Here is a 24,827-nt window from a genome sequence, read left to right on the forward strand (position 1 = left end):
AGGCGCGGCGCCATGGCGGCCCTGGAGCGGCCCGTGCCCAGTCCCGAGGCGTTCCTGGGCCAGCCCTGGGCCGCCTGGGTGCGGGAGGCCGCCCCCCCGCACGCGCACGGCGCCGCCCCCCCGCACAGTAAGGGCAGGGACCGGCCGCGCTCCGGCTCCGGCTCCGCACGCCGCTCCCCCCGGAGCGGGGCCGGGGTCCGGCCGGGCCGCCCCCCCCTCCGCTCCGCTCCCCTCCCTCCTCCAGCCGGGGCCGGGAGGTGCCGCCCCCCCGGGCGCTCAGCTGACGCTCGGCCGAGCCCCCGTGCCATGTGTGCGGGAGGCGCACGCCGCGCCGCGCCTGCCGTGCCGCTGCCCCGCGGCGCTGGGCCGGCGCCGCGGTGGGGGAAGGGGGCGAGGGGGAGGATGCGCGGAGGGGCCGGAGGATGCCGCGGGCGGGGAGGAGGGGGGGCCAGGGTGCTGCCGCGGGGGGCCCGGCGGTTCCGCTCCCTGGCAGATGCTCCGACCATTGTGCTTTTGCTGTTGCAAATAGAAACACTGCTCACCTCCTCACCTCTCTCCTCCTCCTCCCCTCGCCAAACAATAAATGCACACCTCAGGGCCCTCGGCGCTTCCTGACTCTGCTTCTCTTCTGCAGGTGTAGATCTGGAAGAGACTGGAAAGGAGGGTGGAAAAAGCAGGGAGGTTATGAGGCTTAATAAAGAAGGTAAGTGGATAGTGCTGGCACACCTCTCTACCTGTCTGTTTCTTGGTGGTTGTGAATGACTGTGGTTTGGCCTTGACAGGGTGGTCTGATAGCATATGCATTTCCCTGCCGTGAAGAAGGTATCAGGGTTGGATACATGCAGATGACTGTCACTGTGTCAACTTCTTTTGAAGTACGGGTATAACAGGTGTATACATGTAACTGACAGACGTGGTAAAAGATAAGACAATTTTGAGGCAAAAGACAACTGCACATCAGTGGCCATATTGGATTTTTTTGTGGACCCTGTCCCTTGGTGCAACGTTCCAGTTGCTGGCGTGAAGATAAGCATATAAACTTTAAACGTTAGATTATTATTAGCAACATAGTGGAGATGTTTCCCCTTGCAGTGAGAATGGGTTTGTTACAATCTTTGAGTTCATTCACTTTAGCTCAGATCGCATTTTATTCTTCGTTTGCACTGCTGAGTGTGACCTACAGTCAACTGAGCAGCCAGCATCAAATGTTATCTTAGGTTACACTAACTTACGCATATTATCCAAAAACAAATACATTTAGTCATTTGGGCCATAAGTTCTTCTGGTACCACCAGTGTGAGCAGGCAAATTCCAGGTTAGTGGTGTTTGCCAATATGCCAGGCCTGTCACAGCTCTGTCAGCTGTGAGAGGAGAAACATTTTGTTTGCAATGTGTGTCATTAACATCATGCTGAGGTAACACCTAATGCAACTAGTGAAATGGTTCAGGATGCTTTTTCAAGTAGCTTCGTGTTTGTTTCTGTTCTGTTAGAAAAGCGATTTACATGTGCAATGTCTCTGTCTTGGGAAATATTTCTTGGGAAGTTGGTTCATAATGAACGATCCCATCATAGCAAAACTTCGGTGTGACTTACTCATGCTGAGAGAAATCCCGCTATCACCTGTAATGTCGTAATATATATTCTGAAATGATGTTAAGTTTCTCATTACATTACAGTTGTCATTACACGTGCGTTCGATTTTGAGCATCTTGGCAGCTCAAAGGAATCTTATGTTTTCTAAACAAGCTCTTGAGAAAGGAATGAATTAATGAGTAATGTAGATTTGTGTGATAAACTATAAAATTGCATGGAGTGCGCATTAAAGTTATTTTAAATACCCTAAAACTTCCTTTTTGAAAGACCTTTACAGACATGCCAAGCTGGATTGTGTTCCTGTCTTGATTCTTACGTGCCTGAACTTCTCTATTTTGTCAGCCCAAAGATAAGTTAGCAGCAGAACTGAGATTTCCATGTAGTTATTTATAGGTGAAAGGTTCAAGGCTCTGTGCATCTATCAGTAATGTTGATTCAAAAATAATTGAACAAAAATTTTGCTACTTCAGCTGTGCCTTCATAAGGAGCTTAATTTGTTGAGATAAAATGTTTTGTGCACAGAAGTCCTTGAACACAAATTCCTATTATAAGCTTGGGACATAAAGGTTGAGGCGTCTCTGCTCCTTAGTTATACATAATAATCAAATTATTTCCTAGAAAGATTCAGTTTAAATTATCAGTTCTGGTCTTGTTTGGGTTTTGGGGGGTCAGAGACTCCATCAAAGATGCTCTATTTAAACTCACTATCCAGAAAAATTGCTTCCAAACAAAGCATAATGTCATTGCTGACATTATGATCATGACAGGTGTGAAGCACTTACTGGCTTTTATAGTACTTATGTCATAATACCATGAAAAAAACACCCAAATTTGACTGTTATATTTAGAAAATAAAAAGCCTTAGGGATGTTATTGCTTTCAAGTAGTAACTTATGTTAGATCACTTAGAAAGAACTTCCATGAAGTTTGAATAAATTAGTATGCATTGAAATATTTGTACTATATTCACTCAGGCAGTCTGTTAATACAGGTGTTTTCACCACTCCCATCTGTGTGTCTGAACACCCACTGTAAATCACACCCACTTGTGCCTCACAGTCCTTACTAATAAAGGTGGGGAAAAATTTCAAGAGTTAGATTAGTCTGCAGGAAACATTTCTCATATATTTGCAGAAATGCTTGTGCTTTTACTCTGACCTTGCTCACATGTTGTGTGACATGTTGCATTTTTTTTACCTGCTTGTTCATAGATGAACACCACCCTGATGAGGGTAGTGGTTATGATAGAATACAAATACAAAACGCACCTCCTTTTTTTTTTTTTTTTTTTTTTTTTTTTTACAATCTTAACAACTTGAGTAGACCTTTTTTAATGGTGTCTGTGGTGCCAGGAGATTGTAAATGGTGTCTTAAAAAAATCGAATGTTACTTGTAACCTACTTGTATCAAGTAACCAGGGGTGACCAGGGTCAGGATTTTAAGTATCAAAAATTTTTGTCCTGTTTGATAAAGATAGTGTAAAACCTGATCTCTCTGTGCTTACTTCTTCTCATACTTGTCTGCACTTCATCATCTTTAGTTGATGCAACCAGGTTTATGCAGCCATTCCTTTGTAAGCAGTTTAGCAAGAAGGCTTTTTAGATGAGTGAAAACTGTATGCAGAGCATAGTGGGAGCTCAAGAGGGGGAATATGTTGGTCTTCAGACCATGACAAGGTGTTTCAGTTTGGTTTTGTAGAAAAACAATGGTGTTAGATGTCAAAAAGTGCTTCTTGTTAGCTTGATCCCTGCTTGGCTGCCTCCTTTCTGGTTGTGTACCGTGTGTGTCTAGAGTGGTGGGCTGCTCTTCTTCCTTGCTTTGGCCCAGGAGGGGACGTGGGAGGCAGCATTTACTGGAGGTGGGGGGTAGGAACACTGCCTGCCAAGTCTCTGCCTGCCCAAGGCGTTGGTGCTTGCATCCCTGGGCAGAGGGGTCACAGTCTGACTGTGCTGTTCATTTCTGTAATGCAAGAGATGCACCAAGGCCATGTGCCCCCTGTGCCCCATATTAAGGGTGAAAGTAAAGACAGAAATATTGCTTACTGCTTTCCTTTATTCTGCAATGTATATGTAGGCAGCATAGAGGGAGAGAAATTTCCTGAACGTTTGTTCAGTTTTCTAGACAGAATTGCTTTTTGCATGCTGACACTTACTCTGAGTTTTCCTATAGCAAATGCAGTCTGTCCATGGTTGACTTTTACTGACATGTGGATTTGTAGAGAGGGGATTACAAAGTTCCAAGTGTTCACAGAAAATGAGAAATTTTATACATAAATGTTTGTGCCAGAAAAAAACCCAACTTATCTGCTTATCTAATCAGGAAACAGAAACAGTATTGTGTAACTTATCTGACAAATCACTACCAAGCAACCGGCTTAGCTAAAAGAGGGGTTATCAGAATTAGAGCAGCATTTAGAATTTATGTTGAATTTTAAAAGGTTGAATGGCATATTTGAAGAATTGAAGATTTTCTTGCAGATAGCAGGCATAGTAAAAGAAGTCTGTATTTGAGAGTTTGTGTTCTGTAAAACATCACAGTTACTGTGTGCCTGAGGCAGGTACAGTGTTCTGTTATCAGCCATAACCTGTAAATGATTATAGATTAATTTTGGAGGCTTGTGTTTTACTTTATACAATATTTCAGAAAATGATGGAAGAATGAGATTTTTTTTTTGTTTCATGTGCAGAACTTGTATTAATAATTGGTTTAGTAATTAGTGGAAGCATTGAGTGCTGTGAGTGTTTGTAGGTAGACAAAAGCTGTAAAGGAGCAAAAGATATCCTGTGTATCTTTGTGAATTACAGCAGACTTAAATATGACCTGTGGGATTTAGGTCTGTGTCTGGGTACTTGGTGTCATAGTCAACTTCAGTTTCCCAGTTCAGTGGGTTTGTATTATTGAAGTTTTAATCTGATGATGTGTGTGTTTTTTCTTAGATAATCCTTTCACTAACCATATTAATTCATTATTGTTTGACATTAAGAATGTTGTGTAAAAATTTCCAACTTTTTTTCTGGTTTTGTGTAAAGAGATTTTTATCCTTCCCAAATTTGACCATTTTACTTTATAATTACACATGCAAACTGGAGTTTTAGATCCACTGGATAATTGTTTACAATATATTTTTCCTATTTTGACTTCCCACACAAATATCTGGTGGATAGTTTTTTCATAAATCCTTTGGCAACATAAGAACGAAATTAAAGGGATACTGATTAGTTTTGCTTTTCAGTATCTTTTTAATTCTTCAGAAAAATGTTTTGATGGTTTTATCATTCATCTAAGAAGAATAAGAAGTTAAGGAGGTTACGTGGTAGAGAACACTTCTATGAGGGGAAAAAGGATACAACATTCTACTTTATGAAAAGCAAGAGGAAGAGAACTAAAATTATTATGGGGAGATTGTGAAAGAAGAGAAAACAAAACCAGCTGGTTAATGTAAGCATAGAGATTGGAGTTAACTTTAATTATTATTTTTTTGTTTACTAGTGGTTTGCCCGTGGTGCTATTTGTCTCCTTTAAAAACATACTAAAAAGAAAAGAATAAAAACATTCTTGTTTTTCTCACCGCCTTCATCTTCCACCTTTTTATGGTAGTAGAGAATGTTAGAAAGGGCTGAGAGGGAAAGAAAATTATAGCAAGGTTTTAAACACATTACTTGAAAAGAAAGAAGTGAGGTTATTGAATTTAGACCACCATAGTTGGTGATCTGGGGTTGGTTTTGGTTTTGCAGTGGGCAAAAGACAGGGTTGAATGTTGTATAATTTTCTGTCTCTTCTCTATAAGATAACATAGTCTTACAGAGATATTGATTCTTAAACACATGTAATATTCTGTGGTGCTTGATGAGTGAAAGAACTGAGAATTGGCAGGGCACAAAACTGTGGCTATTTTCAAGAGAAACTTCTTCTTACCATTCTTATCTTTATGCTGGGAATAAGAACACTAAGCAGAGTTCCCCATGCAGTCTTTGTTTAGCATGAGAAATGGCAGTGGGATTGAATTCTGATGTGCATTCTGGTGTGTAAGTGACTGATCAGTTCTGTATGTGATATCTGGCTCTGATATTTGTATTTTTTTTAATATGGACAGCTTCTGCAAGGGGGTGGCATGTCTCCTGGTTATGGCTGTCACCTCATTTAATGTGTTTCAAGGAATGATGACAGAGGAAGAATGAAACATTATGTATGATAGCGCCCAGAAAATTTAGTCAGAATTGGAGTTTATCTTCATAGTTACATAGTTATTTTCTGAAACCTGTCCTTTAGTTCTTCATCCCACACACAAAAGGAGTGGAGCAATGATAAGGCTCTCTGATCAGACATTCTGTGTTTTGAATCGAGATTTTGATGTTATTGAATATGTATCTAAAACTGTTGTACTGTATATGACTTCATTAAAAAAATCTGGTTTTGTTAGGTGCACATATCTTGATGAAGTGCATTATTTGTGCAACAGTTGTTCTGAAGTGGTTAGATCTCCTGTTGTTTAAGATACCTTTTTTTGATTATGTGGGGGAAAACCATGTGTGATTCCCTGTCAACTGCCAGCACTGTCACTAAGGATCTTACTCTGACATTCCTTCTACAAGTTGTAATTTATAACCAGACTTGAGAAAGAGAGAAATTTATGTGTTTACTAGAGGGTACCCCAAGCCCTGCTGTCACTAAAGAAAGTAAATGTCTTCATGTATCTAATTTTGATTTATATATAAAAATGTGTGTGTATCTTCTTGTTGATCTGCCTCTGTATGTAGTTAATAGTTTGTAGATGAAATATAGATATCTGTGTGTTAAAAAGAGACTACACAAGAGGTGAACCATTTCCACCGTGAAATGGAATAAATTCTTTGATATGGGCCTTTTTTTCTAGTTAATTAAAATTAGGACATTATCAGGTTCTTTTTTACCTTTGGGCAAAAAAATACTAGCCATTTAACCAAGGCTGAGGTGTATGAATGAGATGAAAGCAGTGGAAAATCCTATAGAAAACATTTCAAATTACACTTTAAGTTGTGAATCACGAGTCCTGTAGGCAGAAAGCATAAGTTTCTGATAGTCAAAGTGAAAGTTTCTGGTAGTCACTGCATGCATTACTAAGAAAGATCACCTTCAGTAAAAATAGTGTTGTTGCTATGAGTGTTTCTTAAAGAGTTAACTCCAATATAATTTTATCTGAATGCCATGACTATTCATTATTAAGACTAATTTTGGAGTAACTAGCAAGAAAGCTTTTTGGGTTGTATGGGCATGGATTACATTACTGGATCTTTCTGTCTTCCAAGTTCAACGTGGTGCAGAAGTTCTTCAGCTTGTCTTCGAGAAAAACAATTCAGAAATTAATGGTGCAGGATGCCAGGTGAAGCTGATGTCTTTAGGTAATTAATATGCAAAAAAAACCCCTTGGCAAATGCTGTCCTGACACAGTAAGGGTGTTTGACAAAGGTCTATCAGCAAGTCTCTAGCAAGAAATCTTTGATGGTTCTCTTGCTGGATGAGCAGGGTAGATGCTGTGAGAGTAAAAATGGCCCAGTTTTTTATCGCAGTGCTGTGCAGCTGACTAAGCTGACTCAAATTGAAGGGAGAATCCAGCACAGCTACTTGCAACTGATACAGAACAGAGGAAAACCAACTATGGCATGAATAATTTCTCTTTTTTTTTTTTCTGTGTCACTTTCTATGCTTGATTTTAAGGGACTGGTTTTGTCATAACTTTTTGTATGGCTTATTAAAAGTCATGCCTGAAAGCCACTGATGTTGCTGGGGAAGCGAACTTTATGATTACTCTTGGTCTTTGGTACTCAAAGAAATGTCTTCCTTATTTCTGAAATATTTTGCTTATTATTCAGTAATTTCATTTCGTATTTTACTAAGCTGTATTAATAATACACTTGGGCTTAAGCCCAACACATATTCCTAGCTCTCTGTTTTCTTGACAGTAATTGGAATTTACAAGTATTTGGTCTTCCAGCTTTTTGATTTCTGTGTTCATGTATTTACACAGTGTGTGCTGTTTGGCAAAAAAAAAAAAAAAAAAAAAAAGGGGGAATTTTCCCAGATCAGAAAGAGCATCAACCAGAAGTAGCAAAGAACTTAGTGACAGAATTTCCAGGTTCTGCACAACTGCTGGTTCCAGTATCTGTCTAGTGCAGTTTCACTTAGTGTGCAGGCCCCTCCTGAATCATCTGTAAAACGGAAGCAGTTGTATTGTGACAGAACTGTGTGGTACACAGGGCTTAGGCTGGCTTCCCTTTCCGTTCCCTGGGAGCAGGTGCTCAGCAGAGGAGACAGAAGAGGGACTGATGAAGTAGCATCAAGACATAAGAATGACTGGCAAAGGGCAAGAGTTCATGGGGTTTGGTTCTGTGTGATCTTCTTTATGTTCTTTATTTTGTTTATGTTACCAGTGTTTTGTGTTTTCTGTCCAGTCGTTCTTTTTCTTCCTTTTCCTACTGCAGGGGACTAGACATAGGGAAGGCAGAATCTGGGAATTTGAAGTTATATTTGGATTGAACACTGCTAATGTCATATCAGTAGTTGTTGAGAAGTTTGCTGGATCAAAATTCTTTTCTTTAGCAAGACAAAAGAGGATGGGACTGGATCTCTCCAGTAACAGAATAAGGTGACTCAAGCTTGTCATCATTTTGAGCTGAAGTGGTCAGAATGGAAGCTGAGATTTAAAGAAATGTAAATCATTATGTGTGTTCACTTTTTAATCTCTGATAAGTGTCCTGTCCTCAGGTGGCTTTCAGGCTGGCCACTTGTGATTGTCTAGATTTGGTAGATTATCATGTGATAACATATTCAGTTGTGTTTTAAGCTGCTCTTAGTTATATCTTACTGACACAGGAGGATATAATGATTTACATCTGAAAAGTTTGTTGGACCCATGCCACCACAGCAAACACTGACAGAGCCAAAACCTTGTTTGTTTGGGTCTGATAATGAAGATAGAGGACAATGATCTGGAAGAATATAAGTAGTTGATATTACTGCAATGGCTAGGGAGACAGTATTATTATTTGCATGATCTTAATGCCTAGCAGCCCCATCAGGCACTAGATGCTACTCTGCAGGGTACTAGCAAAGAGAGGAAGGGTGTGTGCTTGTGTGTGTTGTGAAATTGTGCTGCAGAGAACTAATTTTTTAATGTATGATGAGGCAGGAGTTTTAATAATGTCAAACAAAAGCACTTAGTTGCTCAATGTGGTTGACTTTAGCCTAAGCTAAAATGACTTTCTTAGAACTGTAGCAGGGAAAGCTTTAAGGTGAAATTTGGATGGCAGTGAAGTAATTTTGCAAGAGCTTGGGAGGTATCCTTACTCAGGTGTGGAAATTGGCCTGAATGAAAATACAGGCTTGTTGTTTAAAGCTTCATGAGCCAACTAGAAATGTAAGCAAACGGTGTGACAGCAAGTTGGATGTGGACAGTTTAGTGTACATAAGACAGAGAAGCCTGGAAAGCAAAGATGAGTTGTTCCCAATATTTGAATTTGAAATGGAGGATTGTGCATAGAAGGATGCAGAGAATAAAGCAGTATTACAATGTAGAAGAAGAAACTTTTGGAACAGTGTGAACAAGCAGGATAATGTTTGCCAACATGAAAAATAAGAAAATACAGCTAATGTGAGGTGAAGGCCCAGACAAACCTTTAGCTCTGAAGATGTTTAGAGCAGACTTTGTCCTAGGAATGCAAGAGAGGAAGAATCATTTAGATGTAGATATAACCTGAATGAATGGTTTAAGAGAGAAGCTACCTGCACAGATGACATAGTGGTTTATCACAGTGTTTTATATCTGAATGATGAACAAGTTGATTATGCTGTCCAGGGTGATCAAGAGAGGAGGCAGAGAAAAGAGGGTAGGAGTGGTGAGATCTAAATTCTGTTCTGCCTGTGTCGAGCTGAAGCTAACAGCTACTCAGTGGCGAGAGGTGTCAGATAGAATGAGATTTTTTGTTTAGACATAAATCTACTGTATTTGAGAGCTGTTCTCAGGAACTGAATGTAAAATTCTCAGACATAAGTGTTGCACCAAAAGATACAGCTCAATGGAGACCTGCTAGAAGACAAAGGAAGAAAAAGGATCCTGCCAGTACTCTGTGAAGGGATTCATACAGGAAGGATGGGCAGAAGGGGAGGAGAGAGTCATGGAAATCAGAAACAGGGAGTGAAAGCATCAAAAGGAGAAAAGCAATTAATTTTTATGAAGAACACACAAGGGTTATGGGTGATGGAAATGATTCATTTGTGATGTTGCAATAGTAAAAGGCTTTTAGACATTTTAGTGAGAATACTTTCACTGTATTGCAAGGGACAGATGAAGGAAACTCACGATGAAGTTAGAAACAAGAGTGTAATTTGTTATCAAATAGAGCATAATAAGCTTAGAGGGGAAAGGAGGACAGGAAGAGTAATGTAGTTAGAGAATCAAGGGGTTAGAAGTAGATTTCCCAACCCAGAAAAGACTGATTGGCTGTCCTGGTGTTCTGTCAGAGCGGGAGGAGACAGGAGATGTGAGGTATGGGCTGATGCGAGTGAGGCAAGGAGAGAGTAGGACAGATGTGTTTTATATCTATTGTACAAGGAAGAAGGGAGAGAAAGAGAGTGGGAAGGGAGAATGTGAAATGGTTATTATGTTTTCTCGCTTTCTCTTGGAATAAATATTTGCATTCTATTGCAGAGAAAGAAATAGATACAAAAGAAGAGGTTTGAGGAGTGAGTCAAAAGTAGGAAGAAAAAAGGCTGAAATTGCAGGTGTGGGTTCAGCTCAACTGGAGGAATGGCACAGATTAGTAAGCAGCAGTAGAGAGAAAATGTGCGATAACCTCATTTTCAGACTGGTTCTCTTTTCCACTGCAAATTCTAGGACAGGCAAGAATATAGCAAAGAAAATGGATGTTTTAGACAAGTGTGAGTTCAGGATTGGTAGACCTGGACCTAGTATTGGCAAGCAGAGCAAAAACCATCTCAAAAAAAAAAGCTCTTCAAGGAGAGAGAAGAGTGTCTAGTCATATCTATCACGTAGCATGATGGACATGAAAGTAGTAGTTCTGTTTCTTGCAGTGCATCGTAAGTAGATAATATGTCTACATGATTTATTACATACTGATACTGACTTGTGCTTCCTGCTTCCAGAGCTGAGACAAGGCCACGGGATTGCATAATCGTGGACTGGGCCCCGGGTAATGTCGTACTGCTCAGGGTGTATCGTGAGAGCTTGGGCGCGGTGCTGCCGTAACCATGGTTGTATGGCTTTTGCTTGTCTTGCAGGGCAAAGCAGCTTGTTCCTGTCTACATGCTACAGGCAGGCATGTTTTATGATACAGCACTTTTTTTTTTTTTTTTTTTTTCTCTGAGAAAGCAGGATGTAGTAATTTTAGAGGGGTTACATGGAATGGCTGTCATTCATGTCATTCAGTGTCTAAGAAGTTAATCTCAGGTTTTCACATCTCTTTAGTAGATCTAAACAGTTGTTTAAAGAAGAGGAAAATGCTGTGGGAGAGATTTGTTCCTTCACACGCAGAGCATTGAGCTGATCCTTTGACTTGGAAGGCTTTATTCATTACCTTGCCTGCCTTTCCCAAGCAACTTTCTGCATGTCCCTGTATGTTTTCAATGTTCAGTCATCCCAGCAGCTTATACACCATGCAGAGGTGCTGAGAAAACAGGGAAAAAAAAGGCTTCAGATTATCTCTTCAGGGTCTCTCAGGTGGTTTTTTTTGTGCACTATCATGAAGTTTTGTGGTTCTGATTGTATTCATGCTTTCGCTGTATTTTTGGCTTTTTAGAAGACTTGGAGAACCTTGGGCAAATATATTAAGAAACTGAATGCATGGCAGTGGAAAAACATGAGGAAAAATGTTTCAGCTCTTGAAATTATGGTGAGCTGTGTGTATAGTGCTTTTAATAGAGTCTCCGAACATTCTGTGCTTGGTGTAAGTTTTCTTCAGTTTCTCTCATAACTCACAACACACTGGGTGTGAACATTACCAGGCCTTTTAGGTATTTAAATTTTGAAAGAGGTAATGCAGCTTTACATATTTTTGGGTTTCTTGCTCATCAAGAAAAATTATTCTTGACTGCATTCCTCAAGGAGGGAATGCTTCGAGTTTTATTTTGTGGCATTTATTATTCTTTCCAGCTTTTCAAGATACCTGTCTCTATTCTGACTGTTTGTTTTCCAAGCTCCTTGGCAAATCAAAGGTATTGTAAACTTTTATCGCTTTCCTGGAAGGTAAGAGTGTATCCTCTGTGGGAGTTCTTGTAGGCTTTTCATTTGTTTCGAGTTTTTTTTTAATTCCTTGTAATTAAGCATGTATTTGGAAAAGTTCTAAATAGATGTGTCATATATGTGTTCAAATGATGTAACGTATATGTTAGCTTTAGAACAGCAAGATATGGTATTTCTGAGAGCTTCCAATACATTTCAGACAAAACCATAAGCAGGGTATGTTGTGAAGACAAGAAATCAGTCTATGAATGTTGAAAAATTTCATGCAGTAAGCTATTTTAAGGAGGAATTTCAAGGAGATAGGGAATAATTAGTTGATGTGGAGGAAGGAGGCATCAAAGCTGATAGTATAGCACACAGGAAAGTAGCATACAGAACAAATTTCTAGTGAAAGCAGTTCATTTGTAAAAATAAACTCTCCCTGTTTTGTTAATATTGTCTTACTGTCTCGGAGCTGGAAAGCAAAACTAATTGTAATTGCCAGACTGCAAAGATAACATAAATATTGAAAGATAAATCTTAATCTTTCTTAACTCTGTTCCCTAAACATGCCCTCTGTTCTCCACATACTTAAACATTCCCTTTATTATTAGGCTTCAGCCTCATCTGTTCTCTTGAATAGTGCCCTAGTTTTGCTAGTAGACAAAAAGTGAAGAGAAACTAACACATTGTGTACACAACAACATTTGTCATTCTTTTGCACTCTTTCTTCTGCATTAGTTCTTTTCTGCCTATTTGTTTGTATATTACAGGCTTGGAGAGTAAGTGACATGCAAAATTCTAAACAGTTTTGACTCTTGTTTTCAACTGTCAACCTTAGAATGAGCCTGTTGTGTCCAAATTTCTCTAAAGTTTAAATTTTTTTTAGGAGAACCCCTTTGAATGTGGGCTTTCCATGACAGATTTCTGACATGCCATGTGTAAGCATAGTGTGCTATGAAAACAATACACAGAACAAGTGCTTTTAAAAGCTTGCTCATTTTAGTACTGTGAGGTTATGAGAGAGATTTTCCCTGTGTTCAAAATCATTATATTGAAGGTGCTTTGGGTAATAATCAGGACAATGTGTATATATCCAGAGGAAGGCTATGAAATAGGATTTATGTCAGTGTGAGAAAAGACAGGGGAATGAATGGATGGGAAGAAGTGATGAGAAGAAACAAGTTGACTACTGATGTTTACAGATCACATCTCTTTGTAAAGAAGCCCAAGGTGTCCTACCAGCTATGTGTAGAAATTTTTTGTCACTGAACGAGGATGGGCAAATGTGTTTGCTGCTCCTGAAAGACAGATCATACCTGCACTGACATTAACTGAAAGAACAGTGAAAGCCTACTCTGTACTGATGGGGTATAATCCAGTCCTCACTGAAGTACATTATTGCATAACAATTTCGAAAGGAACAATGCCTAATTTCTAGATTACAAAGAGAATACAGGTACAAAGAATGTATTTATTTATGGGGGGAAAAAGAAAAAGCAAAACACCAGAGCACAGTACCTTTCCCAATGAAAGGCTGTGGCAGGCTTTATTGACTAGCAATCTATTTACTGTTTTTTGAAAGTCAATGCGGCCATTGGTGCCTAATTTTACTTAGATTACTTTACTTACATTACACCAAATTTTACTTACATTAAAGTAAGGGCTGACATACTTCAAACTACATTGCTGGGGTTTGTCTTTCTCTCAAAGAACAAGTTACCCAAGCCACACTTAGAAGAATAGGTCAGTTCTTACTACAGCAAAAACCCACAATACTTTGCTATATTTTAGCAAGTCACCACATATTCTAGTATGGTGCTTTTCAATAATTTTTAACTTACTTAAAGGCAATATTTGATGTTACTGCTCCAAAAGCTAGATTGCTTGCTGCTTTTCTGTGCAAACATTACCATCGTCTTTTCTGCACCTGCTCTAGCAGTGAGGACCATGGACTTTACCAGATATGATAGGGTGTAATCTTATAATCTCTAATTGGAGGTTTTTGGGCAGTTATCCTTTTGTTGTGCTGTGAAAACGATCTTCATGATCTCCATTATTCTAGATACTTCATGATTTTACTTGGGTTTCTTTTTCATCCAGGATAGGAAGGGGAACTAGCTGGTGATACAGTAATAATGAAGATTATAACTGGCAATTAATTTTCACTACATGGGTAGATTTATAACATTAGCAAATCCTCCATGACTAGCCTGCAGCTCTGCCTTTTGTCTGGAAGAACACTGGCTTTAGCCTGAAGCAATTTTTCGTTGTGCCCACCAGATTTTTCTGAGAATAAAACCTGCTGTGACCACCCAGCACCTCAAGAGGTGAATATATAAGTGAGCATCAGAACTCCATAGTGCAAAATAAGCTGGGAATGTTGAATTTATTGAATGAAATAGTAGTTTAAAGAGAGAGCTTTAAATTGGGTAACTATTACATGATTGCTGTGTAATCTTTCTCTCTGCAATTTTTCTCTTGTAAAATACAGATACTGAATTTATACATTTCATTGTATTTGAAGCTTACGCAATTGGGGTTAAAAAATACATATATTTTTCTTTACAACAAACAAGTAAACTTGGTCATAGTCCATTCTGATTTTTTTGTATTTGGAAGAACTAGATAGAATATAAGTGGAGATGAAAGAATTGCTTTTGAGGGTTGATTAATTGAAGTGTTACTCCTTGTGCAAAGCAGTCTTGAAGGAGGCTGAAAGTGCATGACTGGGAGCGTAGGGGGAGGTGAATACTGCTACATTTTTTACAGCTTTACTGAAGTGTTGTATCCCAGTTCTCATGTCCACATCTGGTGTTGGAAAAACTGGAAGGAGTTCAGAAAAAAACTGCTTTAATTTGAGGCCTGGATAATCAGCTTCAGAATGGAAGATTTAAGAAGCTCAATCTATTTAGTTTATCAACAGACAGTAGAGGCTACCTGATAAGTCTATAAGTACTTAGAGAGGGCAAGGGTATCTGACAGTTAGATGGTTCTTTGTCAGGTAGATTAAGGGGATTCTTATGGCTGAAAGCTGAAGCTGGATCAGTTCAGACTAGAAATAAGATGCAGTTTTCTAATGATACAATTAAATAGGAACAGCTTATCAAGGGGTGTAGTAGACTGTTGCACAAAATCCTTGCATAAGGCCCTGGTCCTTTTCCTGGAAGCACACAGTGTTTTAGCCATCCAGAAAGATTGGGTTTGAGACTAAAATAGTATGATTTAATTCTATGACCTGTTTTAACATAGAAGGTCAATACAGATCATAAAGAAGTTTTTTGTTGTAACTCTCTAAAATTTCATACATTGGCACTGCTGCTTTTGTTAAAAAAAAAAAGTTCATGTGAAAGGTGAGGTGATAGAAGTGAAAAGAAGCTTTCTAATGTGGTGAGTGAGAAAGGACTGTGATTTAACAGCAGGTGAGAGAGGAAGTAAGACTTTCCAATTTCACTTTGTGTTTTTCTGGTAATCAAAACCACTGATATCTCTCCACTCATTAATTCTAAGCATAACTTAACTATTTACCGATGTAATTGCTGGCCTTTTTGGAAGCATTGCAGGTAGTTTGTGCCTTCTCATTGTAAGGTCAGGTAATTGACAGCTGGACCCAGATGCCTTCTTTCACTTTGTTTGCAAAGCAAAACAATCTTTGTCAGCAGGTTTTCCCTGGTCCTGCCTTATTGGCCATAGATTTATGAGAACATAGCAGGTCAATCTTTGTGGTAGAGTAAAAGGCTCTGTAATTTCTAATGAATTGTATGAGAACTTATTTTATCCTGGTTTTGCAAAAGAGACAGTAGGAGTTGTTTGAAGGATATTAGTATTCATATCATTTAGTTTGCCTCTTTTTTGTAAAATCATCCACCAGTATGAGTGAAACTGTCACATTTTTTTCTTGTTTTGCCATCAGCAAAGCCAATTGGTGCTGATTTAAGGTAGATTCAACTTGGATGGGAAATGTTGTGTATGTGGGGTTAAAGAAAGCACCTAATCTGCTATTAGAGATTTTCCCAGCACCAGTGGTCCTATAACTCTTGTAAGCACTGTATACAAAATAAGTAGAGAACAAATGCGCTGCATCTCAAGTTTATAAATTCTTCACACTCATCCCCTTACCAGTATTGCTGCCTCCAAAAACTGTAAAAAAAGATAGCATGAATTGGTGTTCAAAAAAGAAATAAAGCAATATTGAATTTCTTTGTATTAAATATCAGGGTTTAGGGCTTACACACCCAACAAAAACTAAAGAATTTCAGTACTGTGGAATAGACTTTGTTGTTGGTTTTGCTGCAGTTGGAAGGGCTAAACAAGCTGTGAATTGGACAATGAGATTTGTTCCAAATATGTGTTGGTATGTGTTCTATTGTAGAGCCATGTGAACTTTGAAGCCCCATGTGGGTTTTTCTGGTTGGGAGTGTACAGGGTCACGCATATCCTGTGCTACCTTATAGTGATACCATGAGGAGATTCTAAAGGTTGGAAAAGCCCGAGTCTTCCTCAGTTCCTTGTTGTTGCCTGTGACAATGTTGCACAGTTTGATGGGTATCTGATCCACCAGTTTTTGGCTGAGTAATTACAAAGGATTTAAAAGTTTACATTTGGAATCCCCTTTAATGTTGCTTTTATAGGGAGCTGGACTGAATGTTTGGACCTTGTCATGGTCTCTTCAATAGGTATATCCTGTTATCCAACAAATGTTGGATTAGATCAGGATCTGCTGTAAGGCTGCAGAAAACGAACAGCCATGCTCAGATCAATCAGATGATTGGTCTGCTTAAACTTCCCAGCATCATTTAATCCATACCTGCATTCAGATAAACTGTATTTGAGACTGTGGCAAATATGACAACAAAAGATGATATTTGACATAAGGCACTAAAAAGGGTAATTTCTAATATAAAAGCAAGAATTCAAGAAGGAGACTTGAAGCCCTGCAGGAGGGAGAGATTCATTTAAGACTGAATGAAATAGTCAGATAAAGTTACTCTGCTGGCATGGTGTTTCCAGCCAAGGCAGTGCTTTGCTGGGCTGAGTATTAGGCAGATCTGTATCAATATTGCTGTTGGATAAAGATCTTTAAAATGTATGGAACCTCAGTGGTACTGTAGAAAGCTCAAGGCTTCACCTTCCTGTGAGGTACTGTTCCTCATGGCTGTTACTCAAGCTAGAGATTGAGAGCACCAAAGTTCTTACAACTTTTCATTTACTTTCTACAGGAACAAAGTACTTGATGAAAAAAATCATGCTCTACATTGTCATGCCACAGTCTCAAAGCTTAAATGGATTAGGCCTGTCATGTTACAAAAGTTGTGCTTGCTTCAGAAGAAATAAGATGCAGAGCTTCAGACCCTCATATAGCACATGACAGCACCAAACTATTCAGGACATTTTCTTGGCTTTTTTTATCAGTGTTCTACCTATAAAAAGTCAAGGCATCTCGAGACATGTGTTCCCATCTGATGTCTATTGATTACAAAAAAGCCCTCCCTCTCTTCCTCACTCCCCTTGCCAAAATATCACTGCATGCTTCTGCAAGAGACAAATGGCAGCAGTCATACCTGTTCTGAAATGTGCCTGCTAATTTGCTAAACTCTACATTCTTGATGTGGCACATAGGTCAGGTGCTGGCACCAGAAGAGAAGCATGTCCACCTCTGTGCATCTGATGGAATTGAAACTCTACTTTCTTACTGCCAGTCACCTGCTGAGAGAGAGCCACAATAACCTGTCAGGAGGAAAAAATGTTATTTTTACTGTAGTGACTCCTCAGGATGCTACAGACAGCATAGGTTCTGCAGTGTGGACATGGAAGTGTGCAATTGAAATACTTTGAGCTGATGTGGGAGCTTAAAGATGCAGAAAGCTGGTGCAGAATCCTGACAGTTGCATCAGGCCATCTTTTAAATTGTGTGCTGGCAAAGTGCAGTACAAATATACATTTGGAGTCTGAAAAGGACATAAAGCACACAACAAAGTTAGCTGGATTAAGATGAGGGGTGGCACTGGACTGTTGCTGTATGCTGAAAATCTGAAAGCAGATTTCCTAAAAGTGTATGCATATGTGTACACATATATTTGTATATCTAGAAAAATATCTGGAATCACATTGGCTCTTGGGTTTCAAGATTTTTGTTAAGTATCTGGTAATTCAAAATGATCCTCTTTCAAAGTATCACTTATGTTCCTTGATCTAATGTTACAACTTTTATACAGTGTGCTTGGGGCTCTTTTGCCTAAATGAAAACTGGTTTTAATCTGTGATACATTTGAGATTGCTTGTCTTATTTGGCTAGGCATATTTTAATAATTTTTAAAATTGCAGGAAAGCATACTATTATTTATTTGTTTCTCTTTTGAGTTTCTTATTTTGCTCCAGCTGCCTCTTTTAGCTGCTTTTAGCTATAAAAAGAATAAGTGGAAGTAGTCTTTGGGAGTTGGTCGAGATGTGTGTGTCTGTATTTTATATATCTGGTATTGTAAGACAATCTTTGTCCATTGTCAGTATTTTAGGTGAGCTGTTTTGCTTGCCAAAAACAGCTTCCTGAGGATTCTTTCAGTGGTATTGCAGTAAAAAACAATTGAAAAAGAGCATAAGCCTATACCTTTTTGCAGATACAAAATTTTCACATGAGATACTGGTTTAAAAGATATTTAGGCTTAATATGTTTAATGTCAGTATTTAGTATATTGTCTTGCAGGTGTTGGGAACAGTTTGCTGTTGTCTTTATTAGCATCTGAACTGTTTCCTGCCCTGATCAGGTGACCTGTAGTTGGCATCTGCTGTCAGTTAAACATTGTTCATTCCTCAGTAGAGATCTTTCCCTGTGGCCTCTGGACAGTGAGTCTGGCTGGGCACGTGTCACTGTGATTTGGCGTTATTGGTTTGTGTCTCTCTGCTTATCACCTCCTTTGGGAGTGTAACAGTAAATGGACGGAAAGGGGGTTCAGAAGAAAATCAGATCTCCTGATGTCCTGATGTAATAATAAATACCTGAAGTCTGGAGGCTTTTTTTTCTATAAAGGCAAATAAGGTAAACATGATACTTGTGCATTTAAAAAGTGCAGCCACCTTTTAGGGATATTGTTGGTTTCATTTCCGTTTGGTGAATGATTTACCCTTTCAGAACCAACAAATGCAGTTTTAATGCTTTAGTAACATGCCTCTCTAAAGCACTTGGCAGGCTGCATAATAAATTAAGTCTCTCAAGCTTTCTGTGAAGCATCACAGATGGAGAAACAGAGAAACATGGAGAGGCCAAGTGACTAGCTCCAGACATATAAGATGAATCTCTAGTTGTGTTGCTGGAGGGCTATGGTTAAATGCACCTGCATATGGAGATTGTGTGAGGCTGAGGTGAATAAAATAAATAAATTGCTGCATATAATTGCTACACGTGACATGTTTTCAGCAATATTCACCTTAGACATAGATCTTGTTATTTACACAGCATAGCTAGTTGTATCTGCATAGAAGCTACATCTTCCTTACCACTGATACTTTTATGAATGGTGATAGAGGACTGGGTATGTATGTGGGAACTAGGAGACTGACCAGACACAGCTTTACACTGCTGCTGTTCAAGTTAAGTTTTAATTTTCCTTTATTTGGGGAGAGAAAAACTGCTTTTTGGTCTCTGCAGAAAGTGCCTGTCTTAAGGACTGTCTTACAGAAGAGATTTTGTCATCAGAATATGTGTACTTTATTTCTTATTTTTCTTGTTTTGTTTAATTGTTTTTAAAATTTGCTGTACTTGCAGTCAACCAAATGTAGGTGCTGGCAAGATCCAGGTCTCTTGTCAGCACTGCTGTCTCAGACAGCACTGGCGAAGTTTGTCTTGGAGTATACAATGTATACAGGAATATCTGTGGATTGCACTCCAGTAACCTGTGTACCGAGACCTCAGATAACTTTGAAATGTGGGGTTCTTTTTCTTCAGAATTCGTGTTCAGGTCAATGGAATTGGCAGAGTAGCAATTTGATGCTATTGTGTATGCTCCACAGCTGGAAGGAGGCTTTCCTTCTCTTTAGCAGGTATCAGTTAATTATTTTATTTTTAAGAAAGCAAAATGGCTCAGAGTGCTCCTATGGATTTTGGTTGATTCGGAACTTGCTTGTTGTGTTGTGTGTGATATCTTCTTTTACATAGTTTTGAGTTGCTCCTGCCTCCTTTTTTTTTTTTTTTTTTTTTTTTTTTTTTTTTTTTTTTTTTGCCAGAGCTTATTTTTTAATTCAAGAGGTTTGAGCAAGTGAAAGGATGGAGTGGGCTAGAGGTGAGTGGAAATTACCATGGAGTAGGATAGGCAAGAGGAGCCAGGGGGAATTCCTAGTCTGGGAATGCATTATCTGAAGTTTCAGGGGATGTGTCCTGCCTGGTAGTGTGACCTCTTGCCTAATTTGCTTTGTGAGTGCTTCAGATATGCCTAATGTGAAGACGATGGGAGCTTGCAAATCATCAGAATCTGTTTGAAGGAGTCAAGAAGTGTGGTAAATGATTAAGGTTTTGTTTGCTTAAAGTGTCCTGAGTTTTGATGTGTCTGGGCTACTGAGCTGCATCCAGTTCCTTTCGTATTTGTGTTCAGCACTCTGCACGGGCAGATAAAGGGCAAAGTTTTCATTAACAGCAGCATAGCTCCCGTTATGAATGATCTTGCCCCCTTACATGTCCAAAAGCTTAAAATTTTACAATATTGACTGTTATGAAAATGGGAACATTCCTTTTTCATGTAAGTCTGGAGTTTGTAAAATGAGAGCCATGCAGTCAAATCCGTGCATGTCTTCTGAGGAGATCCTTATATTCTTGTATGCAGATGTCATGGTGATAACACAGTAATCCAGTCATTGAAATGAACTTTGTTCTGTAACTTTTAATAATGTGAAATGCAATTCAAGTGTGTGAAATAGCAGTTGACAATAGAACTGGAAAAAATACTGGTGGGTTTTTTTGGTTTTGTTGTTCCCTCCCTGCCCCCCAACAGAAAAAATATGCACCTGAAAGGAATTCTTTAGGTTTGTCTTTTTTTTTTTTTTTTTTTTTTTTTTCTTGGGGGGGGGGGGGGAGGTATATCCTTTTGGTGGAATTTTAGTAGAGGTGATTTTATTTTATTCACAATTTCATCAGCAGTTTTGCAACAAGTTTGACATTTTGTAATGCTCTGTTTCCACAGAGGAATAAGCCCTTGTAAGGTTATTGAAACAAGCAGTTGTAAAGCACTTGGAATGTAAACAGTGATTGTGAGCTAGCTGTGAATATGTTATTTTAATAAGAATTGGGGCATGTTTTGATAATTAACTGGGCATGAATGATTACTAGTTATTTTTGTTGTATTACAATTTCTTTTTCATGATTGCTCTTTTTTTTTTTCTCTCTCTCTCTCTCTTTTTCTCCTTTCTTTGACAAGGGGAGTCATCTGTTAATTTCTGGTAGCTACCCTGTTGATCCTAAACCAAAATAAATTAATTGTGAATGGCCAAGTGGTCAGCATCTAAACTTAAGTGGGAAATAGTTGCAATATTCTCCTTGCTGTAAAATATGAGATGAAACTCAATATTCCCACTTTATGTATATGGAGATACATACACAAATTTTGAATCCAGGGTTAAATCTTGGGTACGCCTGTCTTTTTCTACTGAAAATGTTAGTGTATTGCTGTTGAATTTAATAGCTGATGACTTTGCTAGTATTACCTATAAAATTCAGCTGGTGCATGAAAAAGAAACTGCTTTCATTTAAATGATGAAAGAATAGCAAAGTAGTAATTAGCAAGTTCTAATTTGTGTTTATGAAGAGTTTAGGATGAGAGAGTCAGACAGAAAAAAAACCAAGTCTCTTTTTCACTAACATGAAACCTTGTTGAAAAATGTAATATTGTAAGATTTTTATTAGTTAAAATGCAGTTGCAAGTATCCTTCAAGTATTGCAAATATGGGTAGAATTATAAAGTTATAAAATATTTTTTCAGATAGCAACAAACTTACTAAATCAGTAAAGAAATGCATAGGTAAGGCGTCCAAACTGCCTTAATTCTATTGTATCATCATGTAACTATGCAGTAACTATGTATGCTAGTAATTACTCAAAGGATGTTCTCTGTAGTCAATGCTTTCTTTTTCACAGTTATTGCAGGCTTTTTGCATTGCAAAAACATGTTGTTATAATCAAAATAAAAAGAGTCCAGTTCTATAAACTACAAGGATTCTTTGCTCTTTAATGCTTGCAATTGAGAGAGAAGTTTTAAACAGAGTCAAATGACCACATTTTACATATCAAATAATATACTGCACTTGAATGTAGAGAACTAAAATAACAGATGTGGTATGAAACTAATTTAAGAAGCTTTGAAGGTGCTTTGTATTTTAACACTCTGTAAGAAAGTGTATTTGAAATGTAAGGGTTCTCCTTAGGCAGAGGCTTTCTATGATGAATGCTAGAAAAAAATGGACTGTTCAACCTTTCTGCTCTGATGACTAGAGAATATCCTTTATGTTGGAAAGTTGTCAGAAAAAATATTTATGATCATCTTGGAAACAAGATGGTATTTAATTGCAGAGTAGTTGGATAGATCATTTACAGAAGCTTCATTAACAGGTAGTTCACATTAACAAGTTGTGTCTGCCATTCTGCTACACAGTCCAACAAAACTCGCATGTCTATCCAAGATGAGATTGTGGAAGAAGTGCACATTGTTAACTTGGAGGTTTTGCAAATGATACTCAAAAAATGCACTTTAGATGTATATGGTCATTCTTTGTGCTGACTGGGGTGGTAGTGCCAATTAGTGTTAGTTTTTTCTGTACTCAGTTATTTAGACTCCTTAACAAAGAATTTCACAGACTGTTCTGATTAGAATAATGATTCTGTCTGGTGTTATATTACCCTTCATTACCTTTCATTAAATCCATACACCACATTAATTTCTCACCAACCTGCTGGCAAGATTCCTGAGGCTGGTACCTTCTACAGCTCTGGTGCTGCAACAGCATACACAGTGCAGTCCTGTGCTGCGTTGTGTCCCTCGAAAAGTGTATGTACCTCTTCACACTGCAGCAGCTTCAGCTCATGCAAGCAGCTCCAGAGTTTGCTTCTGATCTGCAACTTGGAGAGCATGCAAATAATTTTTAGTGGACAGACGTTCACTCACGTGGCTGCTGTACCATATTCAGGCTACTTTCTGTTGGGATTTTTTTTCAGAAGCTGACTTTTGTTGAATTCAGTCTTTTGGAAAAGTAGTGATACCAGTGGTTTTCTTCCAGATGAAATGCTGTGCTAGGAATTAACTGTCACTTATGCCATTGTAATTATCACATAAAGTTGCAAATGAGTTGTTAGCATTTATTCAAACGTGCATAATAATGATATACTTCTTTTCTTGTGTGATGCTTTTCGGTCGTAAATTTGGAAGTGTTTAATTATAAGTTACAAATGTACGTAATTCCTCTTGATGTACAGGGAAAGACAGTAAGAATTCAAGAAATTTGTCTGAAGGCTTTCCCCATAGGGGATGAAGGAATGCAGGGCTTGACTCCTCCTTTGTCCACTGTCCTGTCTGTTGGATTATGCAGTAATTAGTAACAGCCCTTCAAGGACCTGTACTGTTAAAGTAAATGGGGGCAAGGTTTGTTCTTCGTGACTATGTGGAAGGTATTTTTGTTAAATGGGATTGGTGAAAAAGTCTCCTAAGTGGTCTCTGTCCATGCACCTTGATGAGTTTTTATTGCTTTACAATGCTGGAGTGTACTTTAAATCCGTGAGACAAGGCAGTGTATTTTTGCTCCTCTATGTCCTTTTTCTTCTGTCAATTCAAGGCACTATCACTGCTGAAGCCAGAGAACTGAGTGTCTCTGAAAAGCTGTGTCTTTATCTAGGAAACCTCTTGTTCCAATGACACTACAATTAGATAAATCATGGGGTACTAGGGGGCACAGCAGACTTGAAGAAAAAAATGTGGATTCTAAACACATGAAGAATCAGTCTTTAAACAGAACTGGTTGGTTGATATTTTTTTTAGTTGTTGAAGAGCTAGCACAACACTCCCAATACTGGATGGAATAAATATGCAGCTGCTTCCCTACACTCCAGTCCTCAGAAATAAAAGAACAATTGCTTTGCTACACCCAAATCCTCAGAAAAGTGTAATGCTGGAAGGGAGATTGCTTCTAAGCAAAGTTGACAGGCATCAGAGTGCAGCATAAGAAGTGTTAAGTGGCCCGTTCAGAGCGTCAGGTGGGTGAGGTTAATGTGGGAAGCTGGGGGCTGGTGAAAGCATCGCTTTGCGACCAGGTCCTGGCAGCAAACGTTGTTGCTGACCTTGTGCACGTTTGTGCCAAGCACCTGGGACAGTCACTGAGAAGAGCCATTTTCAGCAGCTTGCTTTAATCTTGGTGAACTTTCCTTTGTGTGTGTTCTTAAGATGTTCTTAGCAGCCCAGTAAAAATGTCTGAGCCTTTCATATCCTAAATTTCAGTCAGGTGTCAACAGCAATGAAGTTGCTGTGTACCTGCTGCAAGTGTACCTGCTCAAGGAGTGCACGGAGAACAAGCTCACTGCCTTCCTGGTCAAATGGATCTGAAACATTCTTATTTTTTTCATCAGTGTAGCACATCTCAACTCAACCTGCTGATACTTGATCACCTGCAGTCGTCTTCCTTTAAAGAGAAAGACTTCTGAAGTCTTAGAAATACTACTTTGTGGTACTTTTTCCCCTTGAAGTACCAATCAACTACTAGTAAGTCATTGCTGCTACCAACTAGTGGAAAGTCATCTATTGTTGCAAAGAACAGTGAGCTGGAAGGATCCTTGTAGTAGTCATGTATTTAAGATTAAATTAGGAAAAACTGTTATCTTTCCATACTTTGAATAGCTTATTTCACAAAAGCCACCTTTGTCTCCTGTCCAGGAAACAAACAAAACAGCTCCAGAGACATCTGAAGCTTTCCCAAGTCTCTGTTTGAGAACATGAAAACAAAATTATTGCTTTTTTTTTGTTTGCTAGATAGTGAGTATTATGTATGTGAAGGTGA

The 24,827-nt window shown here is 38.8% G+C and overlaps 1 protein-coding gene across 3 annotated transcripts in view; it reads left to right on the plus strand.

Moving 5' to 3' along the window:
* Positions 1 to 608: 608 nt before the first annotated feature.
* The window catches only part of ATXN7L1 (ataxin 7 like 1), a 111,753-nt gene continuing 87,534 nt past the window's right edge, over positions 609 to 24,827 (plus strand). For 2 of the 3 annotated variants that reach the window (XM_083860395.1, XM_083860394.1), the window contains exon 1: positions 609 to 703. In XM_083860395.1, coding sequence (XP_083716521.1) covers positions 685 to 703 — 19 coding nt within the window. In that variant the 5' untranslated portion in view covers positions 609 to 684. The remainder of the gene's footprint in view (positions 704 to 24,827) is intronic. The other variant, XM_083860396.1, reaches the window with a different exon arrangement.

This window comes from Zosterops lateralis, assembly GCF_965231275.1.
Source record: "Zosterops lateralis genome assembly, chromosome: 4".
NCBI classification, from domain to species: domain Eukaryota; kingdom Metazoa; phylum Chordata; class Aves; order Passeriformes; family Zosteropidae; genus Zosterops; species Zosterops lateralis.